The sequence below is a fragment of the Platalea leucorodia genome (genome assembly GCF_965183815.1).
Source record: "Platalea leucorodia genome assembly, chromosome: 6".
NCBI classification, from domain to species: Eukaryota; Metazoa; Chordata; class Aves; order Pelecaniformes; family Threskiornithidae; genus Platalea; species Platalea leucorodia.
Genome location: NC_138828.1, coordinates 74,731,391 through 74,758,855, shown reverse-complemented (window position 1 = coordinate 74,758,855; position 27,465 = coordinate 74,731,391). Strand labels below are relative to the sequence as shown.

Genomic DNA, 27,465 nt, shown 5'->3' with positions numbered 1-27,465 from the left:
ACAGTAGAAACATACACAGTACAAGCCAAAAGTAGTATAACAATTTTACAGCAAAGCTTACCAGTAAAATGCAAAACTAATTTGTATGAAATTCTTAAAAAACTGTGCATTTTCTCAAACTTAACTTTGTTCAGCACATCGTTTTGATTTATATATAACAAGGCATTAATTCTATAAGAATCATTTACTATATTCCAAAATCGCATGACCTAGGTGTAACACTCTATAGCCTGATACCATTTTTGTTCCTTTCGATATTTACAGATTTAATCTACCTGCATTGACATGTAGCATTCAAGCACTAAGAACAAATACAAGCTTTGCCAATACTAGTTTCACATTGAAAAAGTTATATAAAAAAAAAGCTCAATTGTGCATTGCAATAGCTTGGTTCTGCTGCAGCCATGACTGTAGTTTAAGAATAATTTCCCTTTTCAGCATACTTCCTCACTTCCAGTAGTATTTTGGTCTTTCAAAATGCAGAACTGAATCTGCTCTGAACCTGCAGGAACTGGAAGTGGACCCCATTTCTACCAGCTACCCAAAACTTGTTTTCCTCCTCCCCCTCCCCAGGACAAAGTTCGTAAATTTCTTTAAAAGTTAAATCTTCTATAAATGGCATAATTGAATTAATTCTAGCTACTATGTACAGAAATGGCTCAGGCAATTAAGTTAGTCCACCTTGTCATTAGTCAACAGGAAGTATAATTACTGTAGCTGTAAAGGAGGTATCTAGTGTTCCAGAATAAGTGAGTTTAATTATGGTGAGAGCTTCCTCAATTCTATTTACATGACAATTTCAGGCTCAATGTTAAATAGCAAGTCATCATTTCCTCTTCGAACTTCAAGTAGTAGAGGTGATTCATTCATCACAGCCTCTTGCAGGTCACTGGAAGTCATCAAAGGACGCCCATTGACTTTAACAATAATATCTCCATCTTGGATTCCTCCTCTGCAAAGACAAGAAAAAGGCAGTAAGTATGCATTCTATGCAGAGAAAAAGTACAAAGACTAGCCACCGCCTCTTTGGCTGATGTGATACATTTTTACTTGTTTTAGTTCCCATTGAAGGGAAATTCCACCCTTCTAACTGCGAAAGAATAATCAGTAGTACTTGCTAAATGCAAAACCAGGCTCACATTATTTCATTGAGGATTTTCTTCTAAACCAGCAAAAACACACTGACAGTAAAAGTAGTCTACCCTTCTCTTTGTCTTCCACAAAACCACAGCAAAGGAGAAATGGAAAAGACTTTTAGCCATGACTGACTCACTCCACTCCATCCATTTGCAAACATGCTTTTATCTCTCCAGTATTCTATTTCAAGCATTGGAAGTTATATCAGTCTCAAAATTTCAAGACAAGCAAAGCGTACCAACCGAACTACAGGTAAATTATTTCTCTCTTGCTGTTCAAATGTAATCCAGAACAGCTGCTTTTATTGCCTTTGCATTTTCTTAATAATTCCTAAAGTAATTTTTAGAAGTGTCTTATTTATTTTCCAACTGTTCTGTAAAATAGTCTCTTCCTCTAAGACAGAGCATTGTCTCAGATAATAGCTCTGACAATGTCTTATGTGAATGCTATTGTTTCCTGTTTAAACTCAATCCTTAAGTTTCTATTTATTGATATTCAACATACTTTTCAAAAACATAATTTGGTTCATTGTATTTGGGGTGTTCTTTACATTTGCACTATCAGTGTTTCATAATGTCATTTAAAAAGTTCTGATTTGAAATATTTCACTTTTGCAGATGCGAGCAGAATCTTAGCACAAATATTTTAAACTTTTTTTTTTAACCTAAAGGCACAATTTTTAATTGTTTAAATACAAATCAAGACTGGTATGAGGAAGTACTTGAATATAAATAGATATATTACCTACTAGTATCTATTTGGAGATTTATTTATGGTGAAGAAAATAATGTGCTCTACATACCTATGAGAAGGTGAGTTTGGAACAACTTCATGTACATAAATTCCACTTCTGACATCAGGAAAATCAGCATTATTGTGTTTCAGTTCTTCCACCAAGCTATAAGAAGAATAAAATTATATAGCATTTGGTTCCACTACAAAAGCAGTAGCATTCAAAAATTCTTATTTATTTATTCTCAACTTTTTTGTGACCAAAAATGAATGATTTAACGGTTAATTGTTTGCCCCTTGTTCTTGTGATGAGAATGTAGGGGATTTGAATTTGGATTAAAACAAGTGTCATAGATTTTAAGAGTCAAAATTACTTAACTTGTGCAAAACATGCAATATTTAATGTTTTCATACATCTCGTACAAGAACCTGACTTTTGCTATTTGTAGCAGTAGCACAAAGGGCACTGTAGAAGAGTACAGGGACAGTAGCACAGAGAGCACAGGGACAGAAGCACTCTCTGTCCTAGGTGCTGTACAGGGATAAAAGACATTCCTGCCCCAAAGAACTAATGCTGGTGATGGGGCAGAAATTTACTAACGATTTTGCTTCTTTCATTTTGCAAGTCATGCTTAATTTGTCTTTATCTAGAACAATATAGCTTTTGAGAACTTCAGTCATCACATAGATCAGAACTGTGAGAGTTTTCCAAGGGAACTTCAGCTTCCACAAGTTTTCTTGAGGAATTGTTTGTGCATCCCTTTCTCAAGAAAGAAGACAGGAACCAGCTGCAAAATAGAGACTCTAAAAACATCCTCTCATTTCTGAGGACACGACCTCATTTCAGGTCTGTGTACAGTGTGGGTTAAAGCCCATTTCTAGAAAGAAAGCATTTTAAACTAATATGATGGATTACTCTGCTGCCCGCCATGAAAACCTGGGGTCCATCAGATAGAAAGCAAGCCAAAACGGCTGCACAGAGCTTCACCTCATTTGATTTTGTACTGAGGAAGCTAACAATGAAATGACTAAAGCAAGCACACCAAGGGAAGTAGTCTTCTCCTGAAAACAGGCCTGGAGACATCTTATACTGCTTCATTAGATGCCACAAAAGCAGTAATATCTCACGTCGTGTTCACTTCACAATTACGCAGAGAAACATTCTGAGTTTCTCTCCACAGGTGGTGGCCCGGGGATGTTAATGCCATTACACTGATTTGTTCCAGCTGAGGATCTGGCCCTTTGGGGAGGATTGCAAGTGTGTAACTCAATAAACAAAGATGGATTTATTACAACCCCAACTGGAAATTGTCTTGTTTAATTTTGTAGTCTACTGCCACATTGGAAACGTGCCTACTGCTGGGAAAGAACACAAGCATAAGAGCCCTCATTTGTTATCCCAGAATATATCCGGGTAACGGCAAGACACAAAGGAACATGAGAGAGAAAAGACAGTAAAGAACTGGAGGAGGGTGTCCATATTCCGGCTTTGTTAACATGGAGGCATGAAGCTTTAGTTCTGCACTTCAGCAACTACTTTCTTTCCAGTTAATGGTTAGGCACCAAATCTCACATCATACGGCCTCCACTGGCCCTGATAAAACTACCACCAAACCCTCAGGCAGCTGATCTGTCACTGGCACTCACAGTCACCTGAAAGCAGCAGCTTCTTTAAATGTCACCTAAAACCTGGTGTAACTCCAGACATCCTCATCAAGAACCAAAACCAGCATTCAGGCTCTTTCTAACTTCCCTCAGCTATCAACAGGGCATCCACCATTATCAGTATTTAGAGAATGACTGACAGTGATTTTCCAGGTCTCAGAACATATATTTCACCAATATTAAAATATTTGCAGACTTCCTAGAAGCTAATGCACACTTCTGGATTCTTTGGAGATCTGTAATGAAAGCTGAATGATGAAGTTCTGAACCACTATTGACCACATCTTGTATGCATGACAATACAGATTACCTTTCTAAGATACTTACGCAGGTGTTATTGTCAGCATTCTGATGCCAATGAAACGTTTCTTCCCATCTGAAAATAACACAGAGGATATTTAAGAAATTTAGTCAAACACTAACAAAAATAACTGCTTTGATGACCCAAAATACCTGTCAATTAAAACAGGATGTATCAGCTTTTAACAAAACTAAACAGAAATCACAGATATGTACACTGAGGTCATTTTTTCTTTTGGTTAGCCTTGGTGTACAGAATGCAAATCCCTGTCCCTGCAAGTGAGGGTAAGAGAGAAGCTCATTTACACTCCGTAAGAGTTTTACATAAGAGTCTACCTTCAGGAAATTTAGGAAAATTTCTGTGATCTAGTATCACGTGACTTTAGTAAACAGAAAATTTCGTAACCAACTACCTTTTCATCTGAAACTGGTCAAGACAATTTAATCATATGGTGTTCTCATTAAAATGTAGAAATGGGATTTAAAGAAATTAAAATTTCCACCTTTCAGAGAAAGGACAACCAAGGGATTTAAAGAAATTAACACTTCCACCTTTCAGAGAAAGGACAACCAAGGGATTTAAAGAAATTAAAATTTCTACCTTTCAGAGAAAGGACAATCAAAAGACTCACACTGATTCTAATGCAAATGGGTTATTATTTCCACCCCAAAGAATGAAAAGCAAGTTTTAAAAAAAACCATAGACCTTAGCCAAAATGATCACAAAAATGATCAGAGGGATGGAACACCTCTCCTATGAAGAAAGGCCGAGAGAGCTCGGTTTGTTCAGCCTGGAGAAGAGAAGGCTCCAGGAAGACCTTATTGCAGCATTTCAGTTCTTAAAGGGGGCTTGTAAGAAAGATGGGGACAAACTTTTTAGCAGGGCCTGTTGCAATAGGACAAGGGGTAATGGTTTTAAATGAAAAGAGGGTATATTCAGACTAGATATAAGGAAGAAGTTTTTTACACTGAGGGTGATGAAACACCAGAATAGGTTGCCTAGAGAGGCTGTTAGGTGCTCCACTCTGGGAAACATTCAAGGTCAGGTTGGACGGGGCTCTGAGCAACCTGATCTAGTTGAAGATGGCCCTGCTTATTGCAGGGGGGGCTGGACTACATGACCTTTAAAGGTCTCTTCCAACCAAAACTATTCTATGATTGGCCAGGACTCTACAGAATTTTAAATGGTGAAAATTCACTCCTTCAGGAACAGCACCACATTTCTGTAGTTGGCTTTTAGTAGTCATGATATAGCACAGCTGTCTTATGAAAGAAATGCAGTTTGATGACTTCCTGAAGCGAGTGCTTCAGTAGTTAGTTATATCCGGTATGAAACAATGTTTTCCCTTACTTGTTCCAGCATAACCACTTCACAATTTCTTTGAGCTTCTCTATGTTCTCATGTGAGGAAAACGTTTGAAAAGGAGAAGTACACAGTCTCCTCTAAGTCTTACACTTTCCAAGAAGAATAGTCCCAGGTAAAGGAATTAGTCCTGAATCTTACACATGTCCAATATTCCCATTACTGTCAGTGAAAATGTTGACTACTAAACATTGGATTTACTACACTCTGAACAACCTTACATCTGTAACTGTCATCCCTGCTTTTCTCCTGTAATGTTCTGGCTCTCCTCTATTTTAAAGTGAAACTAATGGGATCAAAATCAGCTATAATAAAGAGTGTCATGAAGAAGTCCCATTACTCAAAATTGAAGTCTCAAAAGCATGGCTGTGAACTAGTGTGCTCATAGTACTTCTCTAGTCTACATGGCATAAGTTTTGACTTTTTAAAAATATCCAAACATGATAATTTTCCCACCTGAAAATAATCCCCCCATCCCTGCAATGTGGACAGTTAAATTATGAAGTTGTCTTCATGAGACACATAGATGACAGACTCTCTGGTGACAGTTTACTGTTTGCATTAAACAGTTTGCTGCTGGTCATCGCGTGTGTGATGCAGAAATATGCAGAAACACAATGCATACTCTGGGGGCTGAGTTAGGAATGTTTACATGAAAGAAAAATGAAAATGAAAGAAGGGACAAAAGAAACTGATCTGGAAGAAACAAAACAGTAAGAAGGAGATTGGGCAAGAATGAAAAACCACAGCAGAAATGCCACTGATCTAAAAGATTATTATTTCCCCAGTGGCTAATGATACATGTAAAAATAAGGCTTTGAAAAAAAAAAATCTGGTAAGTATAGACTTATTCACAACTGAAAGTCTTATTCTACCCTCATCTTTGGGCTGGTTGGGGTATTATTTCCCTCCTGTTCATGCATTAAAATTCAAAATGGTCTTCAGCTCGCTCTCCACAGTAAGTTTGCCGCACTGCAAATGGCAGTTCATACTATAACAGTAGCAGGCTATTATATAAAGTAAAACTAATAGCTATGAGCTATGGATTATTTTAGCAGAAGAGTCTAGATTCCTCCCCTTCTCACCCTCCAGCCATTTCGTATGTCAGAATACAGGTAAAAAAAACTTCAGGCCTTTTGTTTTGGAAAAGTCCATTCCATTCAATGTAACCCAAGTCAAACATCTTGCACAAACCCCAAAGTTTTCATCAACAATGATTAGAGGGAATATAATTGTCCAGTTTATTAGAAATATCAGCAGAGACTGAACAGGCACAGACAACCAGTTCTACTGTTTTACCATCCCCAAAGGACAGGCATTTTGACGTCAGGGTTAAGTCACATTGGCAGAACAGTATGTGGCACCTGGAACTACCACCATCATATTACATCTGCTCTGTGAATAAAAAGTCTCAAAACCTGTCATTCTGGCAATCTGTGCAATCATGAGGCAGAAGAAAAAGTAGTTAGGAGAACTGGAATAAAGTGAGGTCGTAAATCTAAGAAGCATGTCACCAGGGTGAAATCCCAGCAGTAGTTAAAAGAAGGTTAATATGTTGGAACAATCAGGTTGAACAAATGTGAAACCATTGCGGCTTGAAGCTGGAGCAGAGCACAGCAGAGAGAGATAACCAAATCGCATTTCATTTTTGTAAACACTAGGCTAGATTAAACACTGATTCCAGTGGTACAAAGTCAGGCAAACCAGCCTCAACCACTAGTTCAAACTTAAATGCTTTGTGTTAATAGGAAGTCACAAGCAGCTGACCCCAAGTATCTAGAAGCAGTTCACTATTTACAGAGATTTCTGTTCCACAGTAAGGAAAGCATTTGCTTTACTGTTAAACTTTTCTTTTTTTATTGATGCTTGTAACAGTAGAGATGCAAACCAGACAGATAAACACAGGCTGAAGGCGGAAGTGTTTATGACTTATAAACTGTGGCAAAAAGAACTGATAAATCCAAATTAAGGGGTCAGGTACTCAAACTTCTATGGGCATGAGTAAATCTGGCACACGAGTATCCCTGGCACATGAGTATCTCCATTGCAGTTGATTTCAGTGGGGCCAGGATATCACCAAGATCTCCGAGCGAAGAAACGAATCCTGCACTTTTTATTCAAGCGGCAGGCAAAACTCCTACTTCTCTGCTCACTCCTTTTGCACTTAGATTGTCTTGCAGATTGCATGAGCAGTCCTGAAAGCATTTAAGAAAGATATTCCACTGCCAAACAGGAACCATGAAAACAGCTCAAGTCTATGGTGGTGAATTATGTGCAGTGTACCTTCTATATAAACTGCATAGCTGAATTAAATCAGTCGTCTGAAGACTCCTAAGCAGCCCTCATGATTATTGGTAGTAATTACCAGTAATAATCATACATATACATTGGTAAGCATATAGTTTCAACACAATTAATTAAGTGTTCTGGGGATGTAAATGAGGATTCATATAAATGACTTGTTGGTTGTGGCCAACGCAGAACTCCCCCATTTCTCCTTGCCCATCTGAAACAAGGCTTATTCATTTTTCTCCTAACATTATATGGGAGGCCAGGCTGACCTCTTAAGCTGAATTTTCTCTTTAGTATTTTGTCAAATTGCTAACTTGCTGCCTTCCATCCTAGACGATCCATGTTTGAACACTTTCAGTTTTACGTTCTGCTCAAGTCTAAACTAGGAATAGATGGCAGAGCCAAGACTGAAACTGAGAAATTCCTATGTGATACTAACAAAAGACACTTAAGTAAAAAAAAAAATCAGTCAATGCTTAAGTATATAAACGACTTCCAGAGGTAAAGACGGAACACACAGATGGCTAAAACAGATATAGATGGAGACACTTAACTTCATGCACCAGTTTAGGAATTCCTAACTATAAAAGGAGGTTAACATTATTACTGATAAATCCAAAATTAGCAAAGGCTTTCAGACCATTCGACAGATAAATATCTCTATGTGTGGTAAATCTTTGGCAAAAAATACATTAGGTATTATTATATATTACCCATGTATTAGGTAATATAGAATGTTTGGATAATAATAATAATCAGTGCAAATAATTCATTCAAATGCTATCCTCCTTTTTCCCCCCCTATCCGCTCCTGTACATCAGTAGATCATAGATTTGCAGTTATACACAATGGATGTGGCTTCAAAAATATATGTCTTCAATATAAAACTGGTAGTTACCTGATTAATTGAGATTTAAAAGACTGAGGTCAAACTTATTAAACAATATTCTGAGTATCTCCTATATGCCAGAGTAAATCTGGAAAGAGCTGCTTCCTAAGGGAATCTTATCATCTTCAGGGAATATGACATTTAGAGCAAAATCGTAATACCCTTAAACTTATTTCTATGACCTAATTGTACCAATAGGGTGGATCTCACTGAACCTACTGAGATGTAATTGGAGCAAAAGAAAAAATGATAAAAACATCCCAAAAATTCTGCTTACATAAATTCCTTATGTCAAGAAATAATGCTTATAAAACAAACATGAAAACTATTACTAAAGGCCTAAAAAATGCAAACTAAGTCTCAAATATGGTGAAAATACTTCCTAGAAATTCTCTTTCTCTGTGCATCAAGGGCTTTAAATGACTGTTCTTCTGCCTGCAGCAAAAGTACAAGAGATACTTCAGACAAGCAAGAGCAAAAAAATTAAAAAAAAAAAAAATTAAAAAAATTTAAAATTGCCTGTGCCCAGGGTATGCCAAGCAATGACGGTCACACTGATGCTAAGAGTAAGTGTGAATCCTCTTCCTTTAATTAGGGGATAATGAGAATGATGAAAAAAATCAGACAGTACTTTACAATCACAAGATAAACTTGAATCTTTCATTATTTTTTTTTTCTTAGGGTTCCATAGGCAAAGTTATCTCTAGGCCCTCTAGCTGGGCTTAGCAGGTCCATCATTCTCTGGAGGCGGAGGTGCCTGAAGGTGCACGGTGGCTGATTTCAGTGGTGACATCTCCAGCCTTCGCTGACTTTCCAGCCCCAGTTACCAGGAAGCCCCTGGCAAATGGTGGGCTTTCTGCACAAGGCTTGCATTCATGCCTCTAGAGCCACGCCTGCAGGGTGAGCCATCGCTCCTCCCTGTTTTAAGATGAGCAGTTTGCTTCTGAAGGGTAACATCACTAATGATACAGACCTGCTTCTCTCAGAAGCCAACACTTAGTAACCTGGGTGAATTAATAGGTTTTTTGACTTCTTGGCTGAAGCAAAAAATTATGTCAGCTACTTTGAAATGTACTTTTCAGCAGATAATTAACAACTTTTTTCATCAACTCCCCCCCTCAAACCAACAAGTGAAAACAATCTGATTTGGGAAATTCAGCAAAACACAGATGAGGGGACCCATCAGAATTGTGATGGTCTCAAATATACAAGCAGATGCATAACTTTAAAACCTCTGACTAAGGGAAGTTTCTGAAATCACAGTATCTGAGAGAACACTGAGGACAATGGTGTAGGGGAAAACCCCTGGCATCAGCAACTGGATGAACTCAGGAGACAAGAAGATTAATACCAAAAAGATTCAAGAGAAGCGGCAGCCAACAATCATGATAAAAGATGAGTAGGGTGTGGACAGATAAATTGGCAAGCAAGAGAGAAAGGAAGGTTTGGCCTGGATGAAGCATTACTAGATCAGCTTTGGCTGTGCAGCATGCAGTACGACAACTAGTACAGTGTGACAGATACAAGGCAGGCACATAAAAAAAAAGTTCAGAATACTGCAGATGTCAGTTGCTGGTGTATTTAGATTTATATGCTCTTTGGTGCAGAGGCCTTTCTTTTTTTTCTGCCTCTCCCCTGCTTCCCCATGTATTTCTTCAGGAATTAGTACACAGCTCTTCTTCCACCGAGGTCTGAGAGTCTATCACAATATCGAGTTATACACCATGGCAAAATAAAGATCATCCACTGATAGGGGATACACTCCATGCATGGACAAGTGTTTTAAAAAGTTTTTACCTTATTCTCCACAGTATGCCTTAATCTCCTTTTTGCTTGAACAATATGTGAAAGAGGAGGATAAGACTCCTTGAACAAGTCACCATCTGTTCTCAAGATCGTTTGAGACTGTAATGACTCATCTGTATCCTCACTATCCTCAGAGGACCTTTGCCAGATTTATACAGATACTGTCTACTCTTCAGAGGTTTGAGTAATGAAATATCTGTCCCACTTCTGTGAAGTTGTTTTCTATTTCCAAGTCCATGGTATTCTGCATTGTAAAACAATGCTGCCCCTTTCAGTAAGAAGATTCCAGACCCGTGTCTTTTGGCACTTCACTGACAGATCAGGAAAATAATTGGAAGATGGCACTGTTTCTTGCAGACCTTACCTTTACTTTGCTTGTCATGCGACTCTGTGAGAAACTGAGTGATGCGGTCTGAAGGAATAGCAAAAGAAATTCCAGCTGTCACCTTCAAGGTGTTAATCCCAATCACTTCACCATCCTGTTGAGAGACAGCACCCAATTAATATGCTCCTAAGTGACAGGGTTCAGCTCACTGACTAGTTTAGAGTGTTGTAATCACTCAAGAAATAAACATTACTTCTAAGGGAGGATCTGGGCTCTGATTCACAATCCCTCACACATTTAACTGTGATGGCCAGAGAGATTACAGTACAGTTTGTTCATCCAAGGTCCATCTCACCACTCGGCAAGAGATTCCCTCCGCTGAGCAAGCAGTGGAGTCACTACTGCCACTACAGCCACAATTCACTGACCTGCAAAATCAGTGCTGGTTTAAAGCAATCTATTTTAAAATCAGTTGTGCGGATCAACCAGGTCCCATCTTTGCCCTGCATCCCGGGTTTTATAGTGTGAACGAGCATAACTGCTCCTACCAAATCCCTTTTTCCTCACTGCTGTGTAAAATTTCCTCTGCTCTATGGGGAAATGCATTTCAATAGTGTATGAACTGAGACCTAATTTGCATAGTTTGTATTAGCTTCAGGGTATCTGCCTACCATTAGCTTGAATGACTGGAAGCTAGTATTACCTATGAATCTTTTAAAAAACATATTCTCCCACTTATTTCAAACTAGCTCTTAAAATAAAACAAAGCAAAACCCAAGTCACCTGGACTTACCAGATTAACTAGAGGTCCTCCAGAGTTGCCATACTGTAAAAATAACATAAGGGAAAAATAAATTGGTGCTTCACTGTAGGAAATGCAATTTTCATTTCAAACAGTGTTTTGTTTGTAAGTAAATGAAAGAGAGCAGGTCATTTCTTAGGCCGCACTGAAGGGGACAATACTGATAACAGAAGATTACAGGTAGGCCTTACCCTACCCTTTCACACCTCTTATCATTAGACTTAAGCTAGGAGCAAGAACTTACCACTCCAAATAGTTAGACCCTAAGTTTAAGAAGAATCATTAAATAGTTAAAACAAGTATTTTGATTCTTCTAAAGACTGTTAGAACAAGGTTTTGGAATAATTAATTGCTATTTAAAGTTATATTTCAGTGAGGTGTACGTACAGTTCTTAAGCAGTTTTATTCATCACTTTTTGGTTTGTAACACCGTCAGTCTCTCTTATTCTCCACTGGAGAAGAACACGGTGCTTTACATGTTTAATTACAGCGTATTGCTATGAGGTAGCTACTACGTAAGGATTGATTTAGTAACCACAGACATGCAACCCTCTCTAGGGAGGGCATATAGCAGCTCTAAGCAGTCTGAAATTGCCTAATACCTAACGGCCTTCAAAGGAAACATCCAACAGGACTACAGGAAATGGGAGTTCGAGAAGTTCCTTGTCCATCTTCATGGTGGCTCAACAAATTTGTTTTTGAGTGAGGCCAGAGTTTTCAAGTAGGTCTACTGAACAGCCAAGAGCGGCAACTTACCACTCAAAATCAAAAAAAAGCTAAGTGACGCATGACAGCAACATGAGCCATCTAAACCATTTACACCTAGATAGCACTGGGCAAACCTTGTAGATTCTCAGAAGAATAAAACAGACATTAAAGTTTTTAAAACAGGTTCAAAGTTGGAGTTTAAACAAGAGATCTGTTTCTTATGTTGTATCTTTTCAGTGATCAGAGGCTATACACTTGATTTTTATGTCTGACTGACACAATGGAACCAACATAATGATCTTTCAGCCTTCCTCAGCATATCATCTTTTATTCACTTGTCCTCTACTTGAAGGATCTGATAGCGAAAGAACTTCAGCACATGCAGTATAGCTCCATTTAGGAATGTATGGCCCTGTTCTCTCCTGCCCCATGTTCCTGCTGTTCTAGCATTTTTCAGAAGGCAGCTGCATGCACATTCCTGCAGGAAAGTCTTGGCTGAGCCACAGGAATGCTCTGAATAGACCAGCTCTCAAACTCCTCCCATTCTCAGGAGAAAACTAGTGCATTAGCTAAGCACAAAGCATCCCTATGCCAGGGACTATCTTCATATTTTGTGGTCTCAAATGGCAAAGCAATTCAAATATATTGTCATTTTCTTTACCTCCTCTGCTATCACTATTCCATTTGGTCTAGCATTATCTGAAACACTGCTATCCTTGTCTAAACTTGTTCATTAACTTTTGAGGGCAGTGAATGCCTAAGTATATAGAAGGAAGCAGTTTGATCTTGAGGAATGTGTACAGGCGTGAAGTCAAGAATCCCATGTTCTAATTCTGTCTCTGCCACCAATTCAATGCGTGCTCCCAAGTAATCCATTTTGCATAAGTTTTCCTATTCTCCTTATACAACTGAAGAAAGTAATTCCAATTAAATGTCTAAAAAGGTTCAGCTCCTGGATCATATAGAAGCTTTGTCGTATCTTACACAAAAGTAACTACTCTTTTTTTTTTTTTTCATATAATTTCTCTCGGCAAGTCTGTGACAATAAACATTTGTGAAGTGCTTTGCGTGTGTAAAATGCTAAGCATTATGACTGATTAAGTCAAATTTGATATTGAGGTCCAGCAAATAAATGCTGAAAATATTTTCCTTTCAATGTATAACAGATTTAAGCCGTAAAATTTCAGGCCATTTTCTACCTCAGATATGCGTGCAGTGCTCTTTTTAGAATCACTACAAGTTATACACAGACACACAAGGACTTTACTTAAGCTCTTTGGATCCCTCCAAGCTGCTCTGAAGGGATATTATTTTCATGTATTTCTGTATAACATGCAGTGCTAGGACCCTTAACTCTGAACTGTATCTCAAACTTTATGTTATTTTACATCTAGATTCTTACTTGGAGTATGTGATGTGCAAAGGGAAAACAAGAACAACAACAAAAACCCCAGCCCTCTCCTTAAGTTCTTACCTGGGTGTCCTGTCATTAAATTCAAGAAGATACTATCAACTTGACTACTCCATCTGGTTCTAATGCATGGAGATGAAAGAAACTTTGGCTCTATTCTACAGCTTGCTTGACCAGATCAGCTGAACAAGCAGAGAGAGAAATGTATGGATTTACTGCTGGTCTATACAACCATGTGTTACTGCACAAGATCTACAGAATGAGAAGGGTCTGTCATGTGTAACATCTTCATAGACAACCGCAAAGAAGGCAGTTTTATTTAACATACCTTTCACAACATTAAAGCCTGAATGCAACTTAGAGACAACGCATAGTCTTTTATAAAAAGAAGAGCCTACCACTCATTTTAAACAAAGCTGCTTTTATCTAGTGGATTCATCTTTCTGAGCACACACTTCCCTGCTGAATAGGTGGGGATTTCAAGGTCCCAGGACTATGAAGCTCAGCTCCTCACATACCTAGTACTTACATTGATAATAGCATCTGTCTGAATGTAATCCATATCTGAATCCCGCAGGCCAAGTTCTTTGCCATCTCGCTGAGCAGTGCTGACAATACCTGTTGTCACCGTGTTCTGTAAGGCAAACGGACTTCCAATCGCCACCACAAATTCTCCTGGCCTCAGATCAGCAGAGTGTCCCAGTAACAATACTGGTAGTTTTTTCTTAAATAAACACAGAAAGAAAAAAAGAAGCATTTGTTTATACTTGAAAATAACCTGACTGCAAAATCTAGCAAGAAGTTAGGAACGTACACTTTCCATTACATTAATGAAAGAGCTACTCATTATCATATACCCAAAACTTATGCCAGGTAAAATTAGCATACTGCAGAGTGTTACTGCTTTAAACTGTCTTCAGAAACAAGCTGCTAAGAGCAGTACCTTTCAATTTCATCCAGAAAAAAGAGTCAGCAAGATTCTGAAACAGATTTCCTTGTTTTCCAGCAAATTGTCGTCTCCTCCTCCTAGATATAGCGTACAAAACAGCTATTGACCAGCCTGCCACTCTCCCTACACTATGCACCACCTTGTAGTCCATGTATTGGCACAAAGCTAGAAGGATTACCCAAAATACCCTGGGTCTTCAGGTAAAGATAGCAGAATCTGGCCACATATTAATTGAGCTGCATTTTTTTTTTTTCTTCTTTTTTAGCAGTTCCTAGCACAGAAAACAAAGTAATTTAATTCTAAGATATGAAAAATTTCCAGGCCTACAGAAACAGTTTGTTCAGTACCTTGTTTTCCCCAGATATATTTCCAGGGAATACCTAAACATATATTCCAGCCAATCACTCTGCGCTAAATGAAACTGAAATAGGGTTCCCAAATAAACTCATTCATCTGTTTATGCCACTCACCTTAGGGTGAATCTTTATTGTTGCAATGTCAGATTTCTTGTCAATGTCTTTGATGGTTGCTTCATAGGTATCTCCATTCTGTAGCTGCACTTTCAGTTGCTGTCTCCCTGATATAGCATTGGTGCTTGACACCACGTGGGCATTGGTCACAATTAAACCAGAATCAGACATAATAAACCCAGATCCACTGGAAAGTGGGACATTTCGACCAAAGAGAGGGTGCCTGTACAGAAAGCAAGTAATTATAATGCATAAGGGAAGTATAACTTAGAGAAGATTACATTAGAAATCATTTACCACCTTTTACCTGAGAAATAGCAAAGCATTTGATGACCAATGTTACAACCCTTACAAAAATTAAATTAAAAAAATTGACACAGAAAGGATCCTTTTCTGAAAACTGCGACTGCTTTTAGTCAGTCAGGGAGATAGGAACTGAGGTTTTCAGACAACCCACAGGGTTCTTTTCCTTTGGTTTCCAATTCTGTCTTTATAGGCTTCCTTGCAAAGAGGCTGGGGTGACAAAAAGGGAAGGAGAAGGAGCCCATCTGATCCCACCGGTTGCTGCTTCTATATGGGAAGAAAATGACAGGAAATGCTAGGGCTGGCAAACAGACTGATCCTTTAATGGGAAAAAGGGAAGAAGGAACCTTGCAGCTGGACAGAGGAGTAAAGGAAGAGGTGACGTCTCAGGGAATCATGAAGCCCAAGTGTAGACTGGCAGGAAAAAGCATGTGTGGAAACTGAAAGGACTGGGAATGTGAAAGAAAAGAAATGAAAAACACTAACAATGGGAAAAACTTGGCGGGAAACAACATTTGCTGCAATATAGACAGTTAAAAGACTTAATAAACTGTTTAAAGTATTATGACTTTTCTCTACGAACAATTTCCATAATGACCTTAGATTTGTTAGGGGAACAGAAAATGCCTGGGCAGTAGAAGATGAGAAAAGGTCCACAGATTCTTCTTTCTTCCAAGATGTGGTCCTTATTAGGAAATTCTTTGAAAGTTCTGGGCTATTCAGCAGTAAAGAACTGGAGCCAATCCCAGGCAGAAGGTAGTATCACAATTAGCGCCCAGCAGGCTGCTGGACAAACATTTACTTACAGGGAAAGAACAAACAAACAATCTTAACTACATATGCAAAGATCGTGAACATCTTCAGCTGTAACGTTCTCTCAAAAGACCAATCACCATGTGCATAAAGCTGTGTCCCAGAAAACCTGATTATCTTGATTTTGCATATTAAGAAAGCCTATAAAAATCCTCCAAGAAATTCTTAAGCCTGTGCAAAATTCAGGTACCCCAAGCAGAAAGATATTCAGGTACATATAATATTTGCAGTAATTTGTTCTGACAGCAGGTTGGTTCGAGCACTCAATGTTAAACCTGCCTCCCGGGTTGTTTTGAGCACTCAACATTGAACTTGCCTCCTCAGCTCCAGCTCCAGCTCCAGTACACTGAACATTGGTATGTTTTGGTCAGCAAATTTAGTATCATTTCTGTGTTTAGATAGGTTACATCTGGTCAACGTGCTACCTCTTAATGTTCTCCCTGCTAAAATAAAATCAGCTCTCATTGAAAGTGGAATAAGCAACAAAGAGCAATGTTTTTCCAGTTTACCTTCCGGATTTGGTTTTTTTTTTTTTTTTTTTTTTTTTAAACTGAGACAACATAATCCAACAAGCAACACATTTTAGTGAAGGCTGAAGAGACCTCCAAAGATGAGATAGACTTATTTTATGGCAGACAATATGTATTGTAAAGTACTGTAAGGACTCTAAGCCCAGTAAAACAGATCTACTGAACAGGAACAAAACACACAAATGGGTGGTTCTCTGGACAAATGAGTCTGCTGTAATGTTTCAGAGTATGTTATGAACTTCAAGAATTCAAAATGAAAGTTAGTACACTGGAAAATCTTTGTAGACCTTTGTTAAACAGTGCAATTAAAACACAAAGAATTAAAAGCGTTACCTGAGGAAAAGTTCAATGTGCACAACTGCAGGTGCAATCTTTTCCACCACATCTGCTATGAAGTTGAATTTGTATCTTGGGCTGCTGGACTGTAGGTGACCTATACTAGCAGAAAGAATTGGATATGTTAATGAGACAATACCCGTTTTTACCAAGCAGGTCACATAAATATGCTTTGAATTGGTCTGTTTCTCCTACTGGGATAGTTTCCAAACAGGTATTGGAAAAGGAATCAAAGTAATTTTGCTTGATCCTGAGAAAATAAAACATCAGCATCACTTAGCTATAAATTATTTGACTTTCTTAGAAGTCTACAAGCCTTGTGTGGAGTATTTTTCTCAGGACAACTACTAATTATTATCCAAAACACACAGGGTCATAGCATAAGTCAGGTTGGAAGGGATCTCGGGAGGTCTGTAGTTCAACCTCCTGCTCAAAGCTGGGTCGGCTACAAAGGGAGACCAGGTTGCTCAAAGGCTCTGTCCAGCTGGGGCTTGGAAACCTCCAAGGATGGAGACTCCAGAACCTCTCCGGGCAACTTGTCCCACTGTCCTCCATGAGGTAGAAGTTTTTCTTATATCTAGTCTGAACCTCTCTTGTTGAGACTCATGTTTCAACCCATGTCCATTGTCTCTCATCCTCCCACTATGCAGCAATGTAAAGAGCCTGGCTCCACCTTCCTGATAACTTCCTCATGAGTACAAGAAGGCTGCTGTTAGGTCCTCCTGAAGCTCTCTCTTCTCCAGGCTGAAAAAGCCCAGTTCCCTCAGCTTCTTCTCACAGGAGATATGTCCAGCCCTCCCCAGTCATCCTCGTGATCCTCTCCTGAACTCAATCTCGTTTGTCAATGCCTTTCTTGTATTGAGGGTTCAAAACTGGATGCAGTATTCTGGATGTGGTCTAACAAGTGCTGAGTAATATAGCTGCAGCATTTGGGAACTGAATTTAGAACCCAAGTTAGGATTTTTTGAAGTAGACACATTAGAAACTTGCTGTAAATGACAACCTTTGCACCTAAAAAGTTTTGCAAGTTCACATTTAAGCTGTCACAAGCAGCTGGACGCAGCAATAGATTACTAAATACTAAGCGTTCTGATAAAAGCCAGTGCGGTACAATGTTAAACAGCACTATACACCGTGTTTATGAACACTGAGTATAATTCTGTGGAATGAAGATCTTAGAGAGAGAAAAAAGCCCTAAGCATCCTGGGTTCTAATGTCACAACATCCTGGATTCTAATGCCACATCACAAAGTAGTAATACTGCTTGTGCTAGGATGTCATGCTTATCTGCAACCCCATGGGGGACATATCATCACATATGTTAAACATATGCTAGGGGACATATCACCACACTCAAATAGCAATCTTTCATTTTCACAGCCTGATGCTTTAAAACTAACTATGGAATCTAGGGAAAGAAGTAAACGAGTTGTAATCAGATACAGCAATAACATTTTTGACTTTTTTCAAATCTGGTGCAACAGCACACTATTTATCCCAGGAGATATAATTCTTTTACTGCCATTTGGTCAGGAAGGAGAGGCTCTAAATTCTAACTTCTAAACAATATCAGCTCTTCAGAAGTGATGCTTTGTGCCGTCATGCTTTGCTCTAAGTTCAACTCATGCTGAAGGACGAACTTACTCCACAGTAGCTCTCGCATACCAAGTCAGCACCTTGTCTTAAGGGTTCTAGATTTGCCTATTTCTAGATCACGTAACATAGTAATGAATCCAGATACAGATTCTGTCTTTCGAAAGTATATATTTTTCTTTCATCAGCTGCCCTTTACCCAAGTCTTTAAAAGGAAAGTAGGTAGGGGGCATCACACAAAAAGGAAAGATATGCAGAAAAGAAAGGAGAGAGAAGTTTAAGAGAGACGAGTTCTCATACATTTTGGCATTCTGTGTAGTTCTTAATTCAAAGATCATTTTCACCCATCCATATCTACAGGTGTTTTACTGACCATTAAACCTTGTAACTTGTAAATTACTTGGAATGAATGTAAAGATTACAGCACAACGGAGTCTAACCTATATACGAAAAAGATGTCTCACTGATCTATTCTGTTCTTTGAATGAATTCATAAGATAGTGGGTGACACAGAACTAGTTGTTATAGTTCCTATAGTCTCTCAGAAGGCTTTCATAATAAAGTGTTAAAGGACATACAAAGCCAGAAAGTGAGAGGCTTTACATTGCCACAGTATCCAAAAGACCTGAAGCAAAGACAGGAACTTAGGGAATGGATACAACTCTGGTACCAAAGAAGAAAGTATTGAAGAAACCAGATCAAGACAATTAGGCATTTCTCCATAGAAGTTTGTGAGTTCTTTTTCCTGTTACTGGACATGGGATTTCTGTCGAGAAAGAAACCATGCTTACATTTAGCAAGCTAAATTTATATGATATGGTATAAACAGAAGGAACAACTTGGCAGGACTAGATTCAGTCTATTATTTTTATGTACATTCTCATGCACTCTGAAAAATGTCTCTAACCAATGGAATATGCCTGTTTCAGTACTTAGTTTAAAAGAGACAGTGCAAACAGGAATCACAAAGGACAGTCAAATGTAAGCACAATATACTATTATTTATTTTGCTTACTGGGCCACTGACAATCTATCCTACCTTCAGTTCACAAGCAGCTTACCTGATTATGCAGTATATCCTTTGAAGTCTACTAATATGACTTCAAATGCTTGCATACACAGCAGCGTTCACTGACAGAATGTAACATTATAATTACATTTATCGTACTAGAAATGTCTATGCATCTATGAAAGACAGTTGGCTAGACCCTCAGCTAATGAACTAGCATAGAAATAGGGGGGAAAGCATGGTGAATACAGGCTTTCAGTTGGTGTAAATCAGCATAGCTCTATGTGAGCCAGGGCAACTAAATCCCTTTGCATCTGCTGAGTGCTGAACTGTTCTGCCCGTGCCAAATTGCCACAGCACTGCACACGGCCAAAAGCAGAGGACGCCTGCCAAAGAACTCAGTTTTGCACCACTCCTGACTAGCCACCATGTGTAAACATGGGAAGAGTGGAAGAAAATAAAATGCAGCAATACAGAGAGGAGACTGTAAAACTGAAGCAAAGCTTGTCTTCTTTCCATACCATAGTGAAAGCATTTCTCAGTCTGAGCAGAAGTCCAGAACGTCTCTGTTGGAGTCACAAAACAAGAATACTCAAAGCTGAAGGTGAATCCAAAACTGCACTATATATTAAGGGGAAATTTGAAACAAAGGAGGATCAAGAATAACAGACATGCAAACTTTGTAGGAGAGGTGTAGCTAAGATCTGCTGGCCTGATTAGCTGTTCTTACTATTGCCTGGTGGGGACTAAACACTGGTGAAAACTGACTTACAAAGTTGAGATGCCTTCATAGAAACTCATCTCTCTTAAATAATTTTCTGCAAGCTGGGAGTGATAAGAACCTTTCAACACATTATTTGATATCCAGGGAATTCAAACTGTGGACTAGGAAGATGTAACTGCAAACTAACATTTACTTTCACACATACAGCCCTACTGAAGGGAATTGAAATGTTAGTTGTTATCATTAATAACATTTTAGTGCACAATTATTAAACTGGTGGTTTTCATCAGAAGTTCTCAATGTACTTTAAAAGGGAGGAATTGAAGCCTGAGAAACTGAAGAAGGAAGCAACATCCAACATTGTATAAGTTGTACAAGGTCACCCTGAAAACAAGTGTTGTAACTGTAGTAGTAGAATCAGGGCTTTATGTCAGACCTTCAATCTATCCTTTAATTTGCATTAGTTGGTAGACACTAGCTGCTGCTACTGTTCTTCGTAAAACATAAAATTAAATATGTGTCTTTTTCTTTCTTGTTTCTCCCCCCAAGATACTCTTGCTGTCTTGCAGTTTCACACAGCGCTCAGACCTCTGCTGGACTGTGAATGTAAAAGCTCTGAGTTTACAGCAGCTTTTTGTATTTTGACCTATTGACCTACTGAGATTTGCCACGTATTTTTTCAAAGGTCTCTCAATAACATCCATTATTTTCTATGTTATTACTGCATGTTCAAAATCATTTCACACTAACCAAAGCTAACTTATCTTGGCAAAAAGCCATCATTTAATCCAATTAACTATCTGTTGTATAACCAAGATATCAAAGATGCTGCAACCAGGTTGTACTTGAAGTAAAAGCAAATTTATACTGTATGAGTCTTTACCTGTCTACACATTTCTTAATCAAAAGGACTAGATTTTCCCAGTCTTCTCCATAGCCACAGATCAACCAGATTTTCAGCAGATCTGAACCCCCATCCTGTCATTTCAATTAAGTGATTAGGTCTCCAGAAGCTCTCCAGCTCCTCTCACAGAACATTCAAAATCCAGATTTGGATGTAAGCGCATAAAGTGGAGTTAAAGATGTTCAGCCTGTTTTGTAAAATTTGATCTTACATTTCCAGTTCTACGGGCTCCAACTACATTGGATTTACAGGGCTAAAGCTAAATGCCTGTCAGGTATCCTTATTATCAGTTTAAGACTTGTCCTGGATAGTAGTGTTATCTATAGGCTATGTGTTCATTTAGTAGTGCTTTATCTACTTTCTTGCAGAGACAATAGATCCACTCCAATCTCATTAATACTGCTGTAAAACAGGAACAACTCCAACAAATTTGTAGAGTTAACCTAGTATGAAGAGAACGGAAAAAAAATTTATGAAATAAATCATCATAATCCCACTGAAGACCGTAAAGCTAGACCTATCTACATTTGCAAGAGACTGAAAGTTTCTGAATATCTTCCAACTGCATATCTATCCCTGTAGAATTAAATCAAATCACATTCAGTGCTTTCTTAAAGACAATACACTGTATTAAAAGCCACAATTTTATATTCATTAAGAATTTGTGAGCCTGGGAAACTCATTCTTTTAAGGCTGTTCCCCCGTCTCCCTTTTAAAACCAGCTTCAGAAAAGATCTGCGTGTTCAGCAAAATTATTATGTCTAAGGGAGGACTGCAACCTGGCAGATCTGATCACCAGGGATAAACACTGTCCCTACTGTGCTTTCATGGAAAGAAATGAAAGACAAATAAAAGATTATAATGTCTCTGCTTAAAAAACAGAAACATCTGCTGGAAACATAGGTTCATGGGCAGCTTTTCTGATGAATTCATCATTAAGACCAAGTTGCATAGCTGTGCACTGACCATAAAGCCTTGGTGAGTTTAATGCCACATTATGGTTCAGGCAACTTGTTTATACAATGGATGTCTACCGTGCAGAGATGAAAACAATTTGGCGAACCAACAGCAGAGTGGCTTTCTTGTGCAGTGCAGCAATCACAACAGCCAGACAGAGACAGACTGGCACAAGCCTTCCAGCACAGACACCTCACTGACTTCAGATGCTTGTTACTCCTCCTTCCCAAGAGGCTCTGATAAGGAGAGAAAATAAGAACATCTCTTTCCTATTAGCTATCCTATACAAAGCAGTGAAGTACTATACTCTGAATATTTACCAAACACTGTACAATATTCATCCTCACCTGCAGGAACTCAAAACAAACTCAGACATAAGGAAAACAATCAGTAAAGAAATGTGACCAGAGTTTGCGTTTCCAGCCAACACCTTGCAGTGCACTTCCCTAAATACAGCGGGAGGCAGCTGTAAGGCTTTGATGACAATAATACGAGCAGACTTCAGTATCTCTTACTAGGCCAATTTCTCAGAAATGCAAATAACGATATGCTCAGTTGTTCCTCTGTATCTTCAAGGTTATGTACAGGCACACTCCAAACACCCCACATAGAACTGTGTGCAATGACTCTGCTCACACATTAACCGTATTTCAAACATTTCTTTTAGGGAACTAAAGTTTTAGGCTCATATCTTGCAAAGATTTGACTGGCATGGGTGAGGCTTTACATCATGACCACTTTCTGAGAGTGATTTCAGTTAAACGATGCAGAGGACAGACATTCTCAGGCAGAACCCTGCAAAGGATCAGTGTCAAAGCCAATGTACTTGCTTTCTGGAACTTCTTTCCTCAAAGGTCTTCTAATCAATCCTTTAGTTTTCCTTGTTGCACTGACAAAATAGCACCCTTATTTTTAAAAAAAAAAATTTTTTTTTACTTCCACGTCCTAGGTGAGAAAATACAAATCTTTCAACATCTAAACTGTCTTCACAGAAGCCATCAGCAAAATAACATTGCAGGGAATCATTCACTGTACTATGAAAGTTGTAGTGAGAGATCATAAACAGCCCTTTGTGCAAGAAAGCGTCTGACATAAATTAGCCATAGGTTGCAGGTGACCTCGCAAATCCTTTGAGTGAGGAGTTCGACATTTTAATAGATCGATATGTGGCATTGTTAAAATTTAAATTTGCTGCAGTGAGAAACAGGCTGCTGTAAGAACGGGTCTTTTTGATTAGAGGGGTTGTCTTCCATAAATGTTTATGCCATTACTTACACACTAGCCTGTAATAGCTTGTCTTTTTCACAGTAGGTGCCAGAAGGCAGGAAAAAGCTAGCTGCTTCGGAAAATTCCCATATATTAAGGTATCTAGTGTTGAACAGGAAAAAAAAAATATTTGTAGCATATAGTTTATATTTGCCTAGGAGTTCTGCAGACTCTTCCTATCAGTAACTCAGAGAAGCCCATGGGTCTGCTCAGATGCATAAGGCTAACTGTATGAGTGATAGTTTTCAAGGCACAGACATACTGAAGAACGTCAATGATAAGAGTTCCTGTGTCTCCATGCAGTACACACCCCCTATAGCACACTGTAGCTAAAACTTGCAATTTGGCATGGTGTTCTTCAAGCTAATCCAGGCCTTCAACAAGGAAAAAAATATTTTAAATTCTGTCAGTTTTGGAATTATCACTCAGTCATCCTGGGCACCTCCTTCTTCCCTTCCCTTCTGCATCCTTTACTACTCCTTTTTCATCCAGCCTTGTTCACCAGACTTCTGTCACTAGGAAACCACAGCTAAGTTTTCTCAGCCTATCTTGGTTTATCACAGCCAGAATCTAACTTAGCATCAACATAAGCAACTGGAAATGGATATAAGTAGATATTTCAAAAGCTGCTCCTCAGGGTCACTGCATGTTCTGAAAATGGCCTAAGTCACGCTATGTAAAGCTACCGTTATTGGAGATTGTTTTAATATATGCATGGTTAAGTAAAACTGGATTTTCTTCATAACTAGCTTAGCCCTTCAAACTCTGAGTCATCTGAGGCCAGATTTCTTTCAAGAACAGGGAAAAGAAAGAAACTCAACAGTAATTTTAAACTGTTGACTTTCTTCTAAACCTCTCATTACAGCCATTGCATGTTATTGTTTAAAAAAAAAAAAAAAACCACCATAATTGAGTTCTATTCCTGGTTCAACCACCAACTCAGCCTGACCTTGGGCAAGACACTTGGTTTCTTTGCGCTTCAGTTTGTGCAGCTGTAGAATTGAATAAAAAAATTAAAACTTAACACAGAACCAGATGCTTGATCTAAGCTGAGGTTTTCTGGGACAAAAAATAAAGCCAAAATAAAGTGAACACTAAAATAGCTGCTTGGAAAATAAAAAAAAAAAAAAAAGTTACCTCTACCTCATGTCCTCAAATTCCTAAGCCTATTAACAGTAGATTCAGGAGGAATCCTTAAAGAAAATGTCATATATACCAAACCCCAAGCACTCAGTAAGCCCTTAGCGCAGGCTAACTCACTCGTTTTGGTTAAACATTCTGATTATTTCACATGGATCAGTTCCAACCAAGTATTAGGAGTACTAAAGCTAATGGATGCTGATGTGAAAAGGAACAGGCAAACAGCAATTTATTTGCAAAATACTGGAGAGACTGATCCTTGCAGCTCCAGGCTGGTATCTGGAGCAATTCTTGGCCCTGACAAGATAGTCCTAAAGTAACTCCAGGAATATCATTTGACCTCCTCCCTCTCTGTGCTACTGCTCCCCTTCTCTCAAGAGCAGGATATATGAAAGGTCCCCTATTCACAGAAAGGCTATAACAGTAGCCCTTTTCCCTCTGACTCCTCCCAGTAATTCTGGCAAGTTTCCCATCTATGAATACACAGGATGGTTAGTGGTCCACCTGACATAATGGAAACACTAGTGCATGATTTAAAACTCCATTATGCATATGACTTTCTTTCCAGGAACACCATGAGAAAGGTTGCAGAAGCAAACCCTTAAAATAATGTATCAGTAAGTCTGTGAAAAAAATATTTAGCAGCATTAACTCTTCCATAAAAAAAATTACCAACATAAGTGATCACTAAACTTTCTTAAGTTAAACCATCAAGCCTGAAGTTACCATAGCATATCACAATACCCACAGTCAAGCAAAGGCTTTAGTACGTTACTGCAAACAGGAGACCATTTGATATCCTGAGCGTCAATATTTTAAACTGTAAAGAAGGTTCACAGGCATTTTTTCCCCACTTTAGCCTCGACAAGACTACAAAACTTGTTGTGAAAAGAGAACAAAACAGGCAGAAGACTATGTTTTAGGTGTTTTATATACTACTTGGTGCTTCTTCTGCCCTGTTTGAGCTACATAGCTTTAAGAGGCATTTTCTGGCTAGAAATACCTGTCAGGTGAATCCAATTAACCTCCCATACGCCACCAGGGAAGGCCCCACAGCACAACCGTTCCCAGGTCCCCGCTCTGCTTGCGCAGGCCACGGTGCAACAGATCTGTAGTGCAACCTGCATGGGTGATGCCACCGAAACACCTCAGCAGTGAGTGACATTATGAAACGAAGGCGGCATTGGCGGGATGAGAGCAAACTTGTACGGCTGCCCTGCCAGCGCGCCCGGCCTTGAGAAGGGGCGACGGCTGAGGGCGTAACCGCTGCCCTGCCCTGGCAGCCTGCTGCCCTCCTCCAAGCTCCCTTCCATGCTGTCAAGCCCGTTCGCCTCCCGCTCATGGGAGCGCTGTGGCAGTGATGTGCACGCCGTAGCCACGCTACCTAGGGGAAACCTTCCTAGTCCTCAGCCGAGGCCTCCAGCCCGCACTGAGGATCAATGAGGGGGGTTTTGCTGTTCAGACATGACCTGAGCACACCTCCCCATGCCACAACGATCACTGGCGGCGGGGTGAGGCGCCTTGACATCGTAGCCTCTTACGGTCCCTGGAGCCACCCAGCCTTCCCAGGTCACTGGAAATCACAACTTTTCTTAGCCTGGAAACCAGCACACCCCGCGCCATCCACCCGCCACCCTCTGCCCCAGGAGGCCGTCACCCCACAGGCAGGCCCCGCCATGCTCCTACCCGATTCACAGGCTCCCTTCTGGACCTGGGCGACGGCGGGCAGGCCGTGCTGCAGCGCCTTGCGGCTCACCGCCTTCAGCTGGCAGATGTTGTCGTAGGTCCGGCCGTCGCTGCCGCACACCTGGGCGCTGAGCTTGCACTGGCAGACCCCCTTGGCAAAGCGCTTGCCCATGGGGTAGCGGCAGTCGAGGCTGTCCCCACAGGGCGGGTCCTCCTTGCGGCCGCAGGAGTCCCCCTCGCCCGCGGCGCAGATGAGGCAGCAGTTGCAGCGGTCGGGGACGTAGCCACTGGGGCAGCTGGGGCTGGGGCACTTGGAGACATCGCAGCGGGTCGGGCACTTGGCTCGGGCGGCCGAGAGCTCCGCGGCGCCCGGGCTGTAGCTGAGGGAGAGCAGGAGCAACGGGCTCAGCAGCGACACCCGCATCCTCGGCGGGCTGCTGGCGGGGAGAGCGGCGGAGAAGGGGTGCGAGCCCGCCCGGCCCGAGGGCAGGAGGCGGAGGAAGGGGGGAAGGTGCAATCGCGGTGCAGCGAGGGAAGGGAAATTCGGGCTTTATGCACACACGGGTGGGAAAGTCCCTTCTGCCCCGAGCGGGGCTTCTGCAGGCGGAGCGGGAAAGAGCAGCAGACGGAAGGAAGGAGGCTGGAGTATAAAGCCGCAGAGTCAAGGCCAGCTCGGTCCGTCCACGGCGCGGCAGCTCTGCTGCTCCCCGGGACTAGCTCGCAGGGCTGAGGCGCCGAGCCATGGCCAAGCTGCCGCGCAAGGTGAGCGCCGTCCCCAGGCGGCGGCGAGAAGCAGTGAGGACGGCGCCGAGCGGAGCGGCAGGGTTATATGTGGGACGTGCCCGGCGCCGCCGCCGCCTCCAGCAGCAGCCGCCCGAGATCGGCGGCGGCAACGACGGCCAGGCCCCACCCCGGCCGGGGAGGGACGGCTCCCCGCGGGCGGGCCGCCGGGCCGGGGAGGGCCGGTCTGAAGAGGAGCCCTCCGGCGGGCCGGGCCGGGCTGGGCAGGGCAGGCTCCCTACGGGCGGGCAGAGCGGGGAGGGTCCGCTGCCCTCAGCTGCGGGGCAGGTACCGCCCGTCTGCTGGTAAATCACCGCCCCGAGGCGGGAAACGCAGAGGGTGAGCGGGCTGAGGCGACTCACTCGACGCCTGCAGCTGTGGGTGAGCAAGGTGGGCTTAAAAATGCAAATATATACGTGTAAGAGAATTTATGGGACGAGAATTTATGTGAAGGTTCTGCCCCTCTACTCTGCTCTGGTGAGACCCCACCTGCAGTACTGCATCCAGCTCTGGGGTCCTCAGCACAGGAAGGACATGGACCTGTTGGAGCGGGTCCAGAGGAGGGCACAAAAATG

At 40.7% G+C, this 27,465-nt stretch overlaps 1 protein-coding gene across 1 annotated transcript; it reads right to left on the bottom strand.

Annotated features, from left to right (window-relative positions):
• Window positions 1–26,717, bottom strand: HTRA3 (HtrA serine peptidase 3). The gene is made up of 9 exons (XM_082315530.1): window positions 26,111–26,717; window positions 16,829–16,928; window positions 14,850–15,072; window positions 13,960–14,154; window positions 11,303–11,335; window positions 10,549–10,663; window positions 3,862–3,910; window positions 1,940–2,035; window positions 1–952 (listed from the first exon to the last, which is right to left on the bottom strand). Exons 1-9 carry the CDS (start codon window positions 26,532–26,534, stop codon window positions 787–789), a joined length of 1,401 nt encoding a protein of 466 aa, XP_082171656.1. The 5' UTR covers window positions 26,535–26,717; the 3' UTR covers window positions 1–786.
• Between the last annotated feature and the right edge of the window lie 748 nt (window positions 26,718–27,465).

What these genes read in the sequence shown, in the direction of transcription:
- HTRA3 (XM_082315530.1), bottom strand. Translation starts at nt 26,534, where the DNA reads ATGCGGGTGTCGCTGCTGAGCCCGTTGCTCCTGCTCTCCCTCAGCTAC. An exon ending in GAGGACCTCTAGTTAATCTG is followed by an intron (nt 10,664 to 11,302) that starts GTAAGTCCAGGT and finishes GTCTCTCAACAG; the next exon opens with GATGGTGAAGTGATTGGGAT. An exon ending in ATGCTGACAATAACACCTGC is followed by an intron (nt 2,036 to 3,861) that starts GTAAGTATCTTA and finishes TTCTTCTTATAG; the next exon opens with CTTGGTGGAAGAACTGAAAC.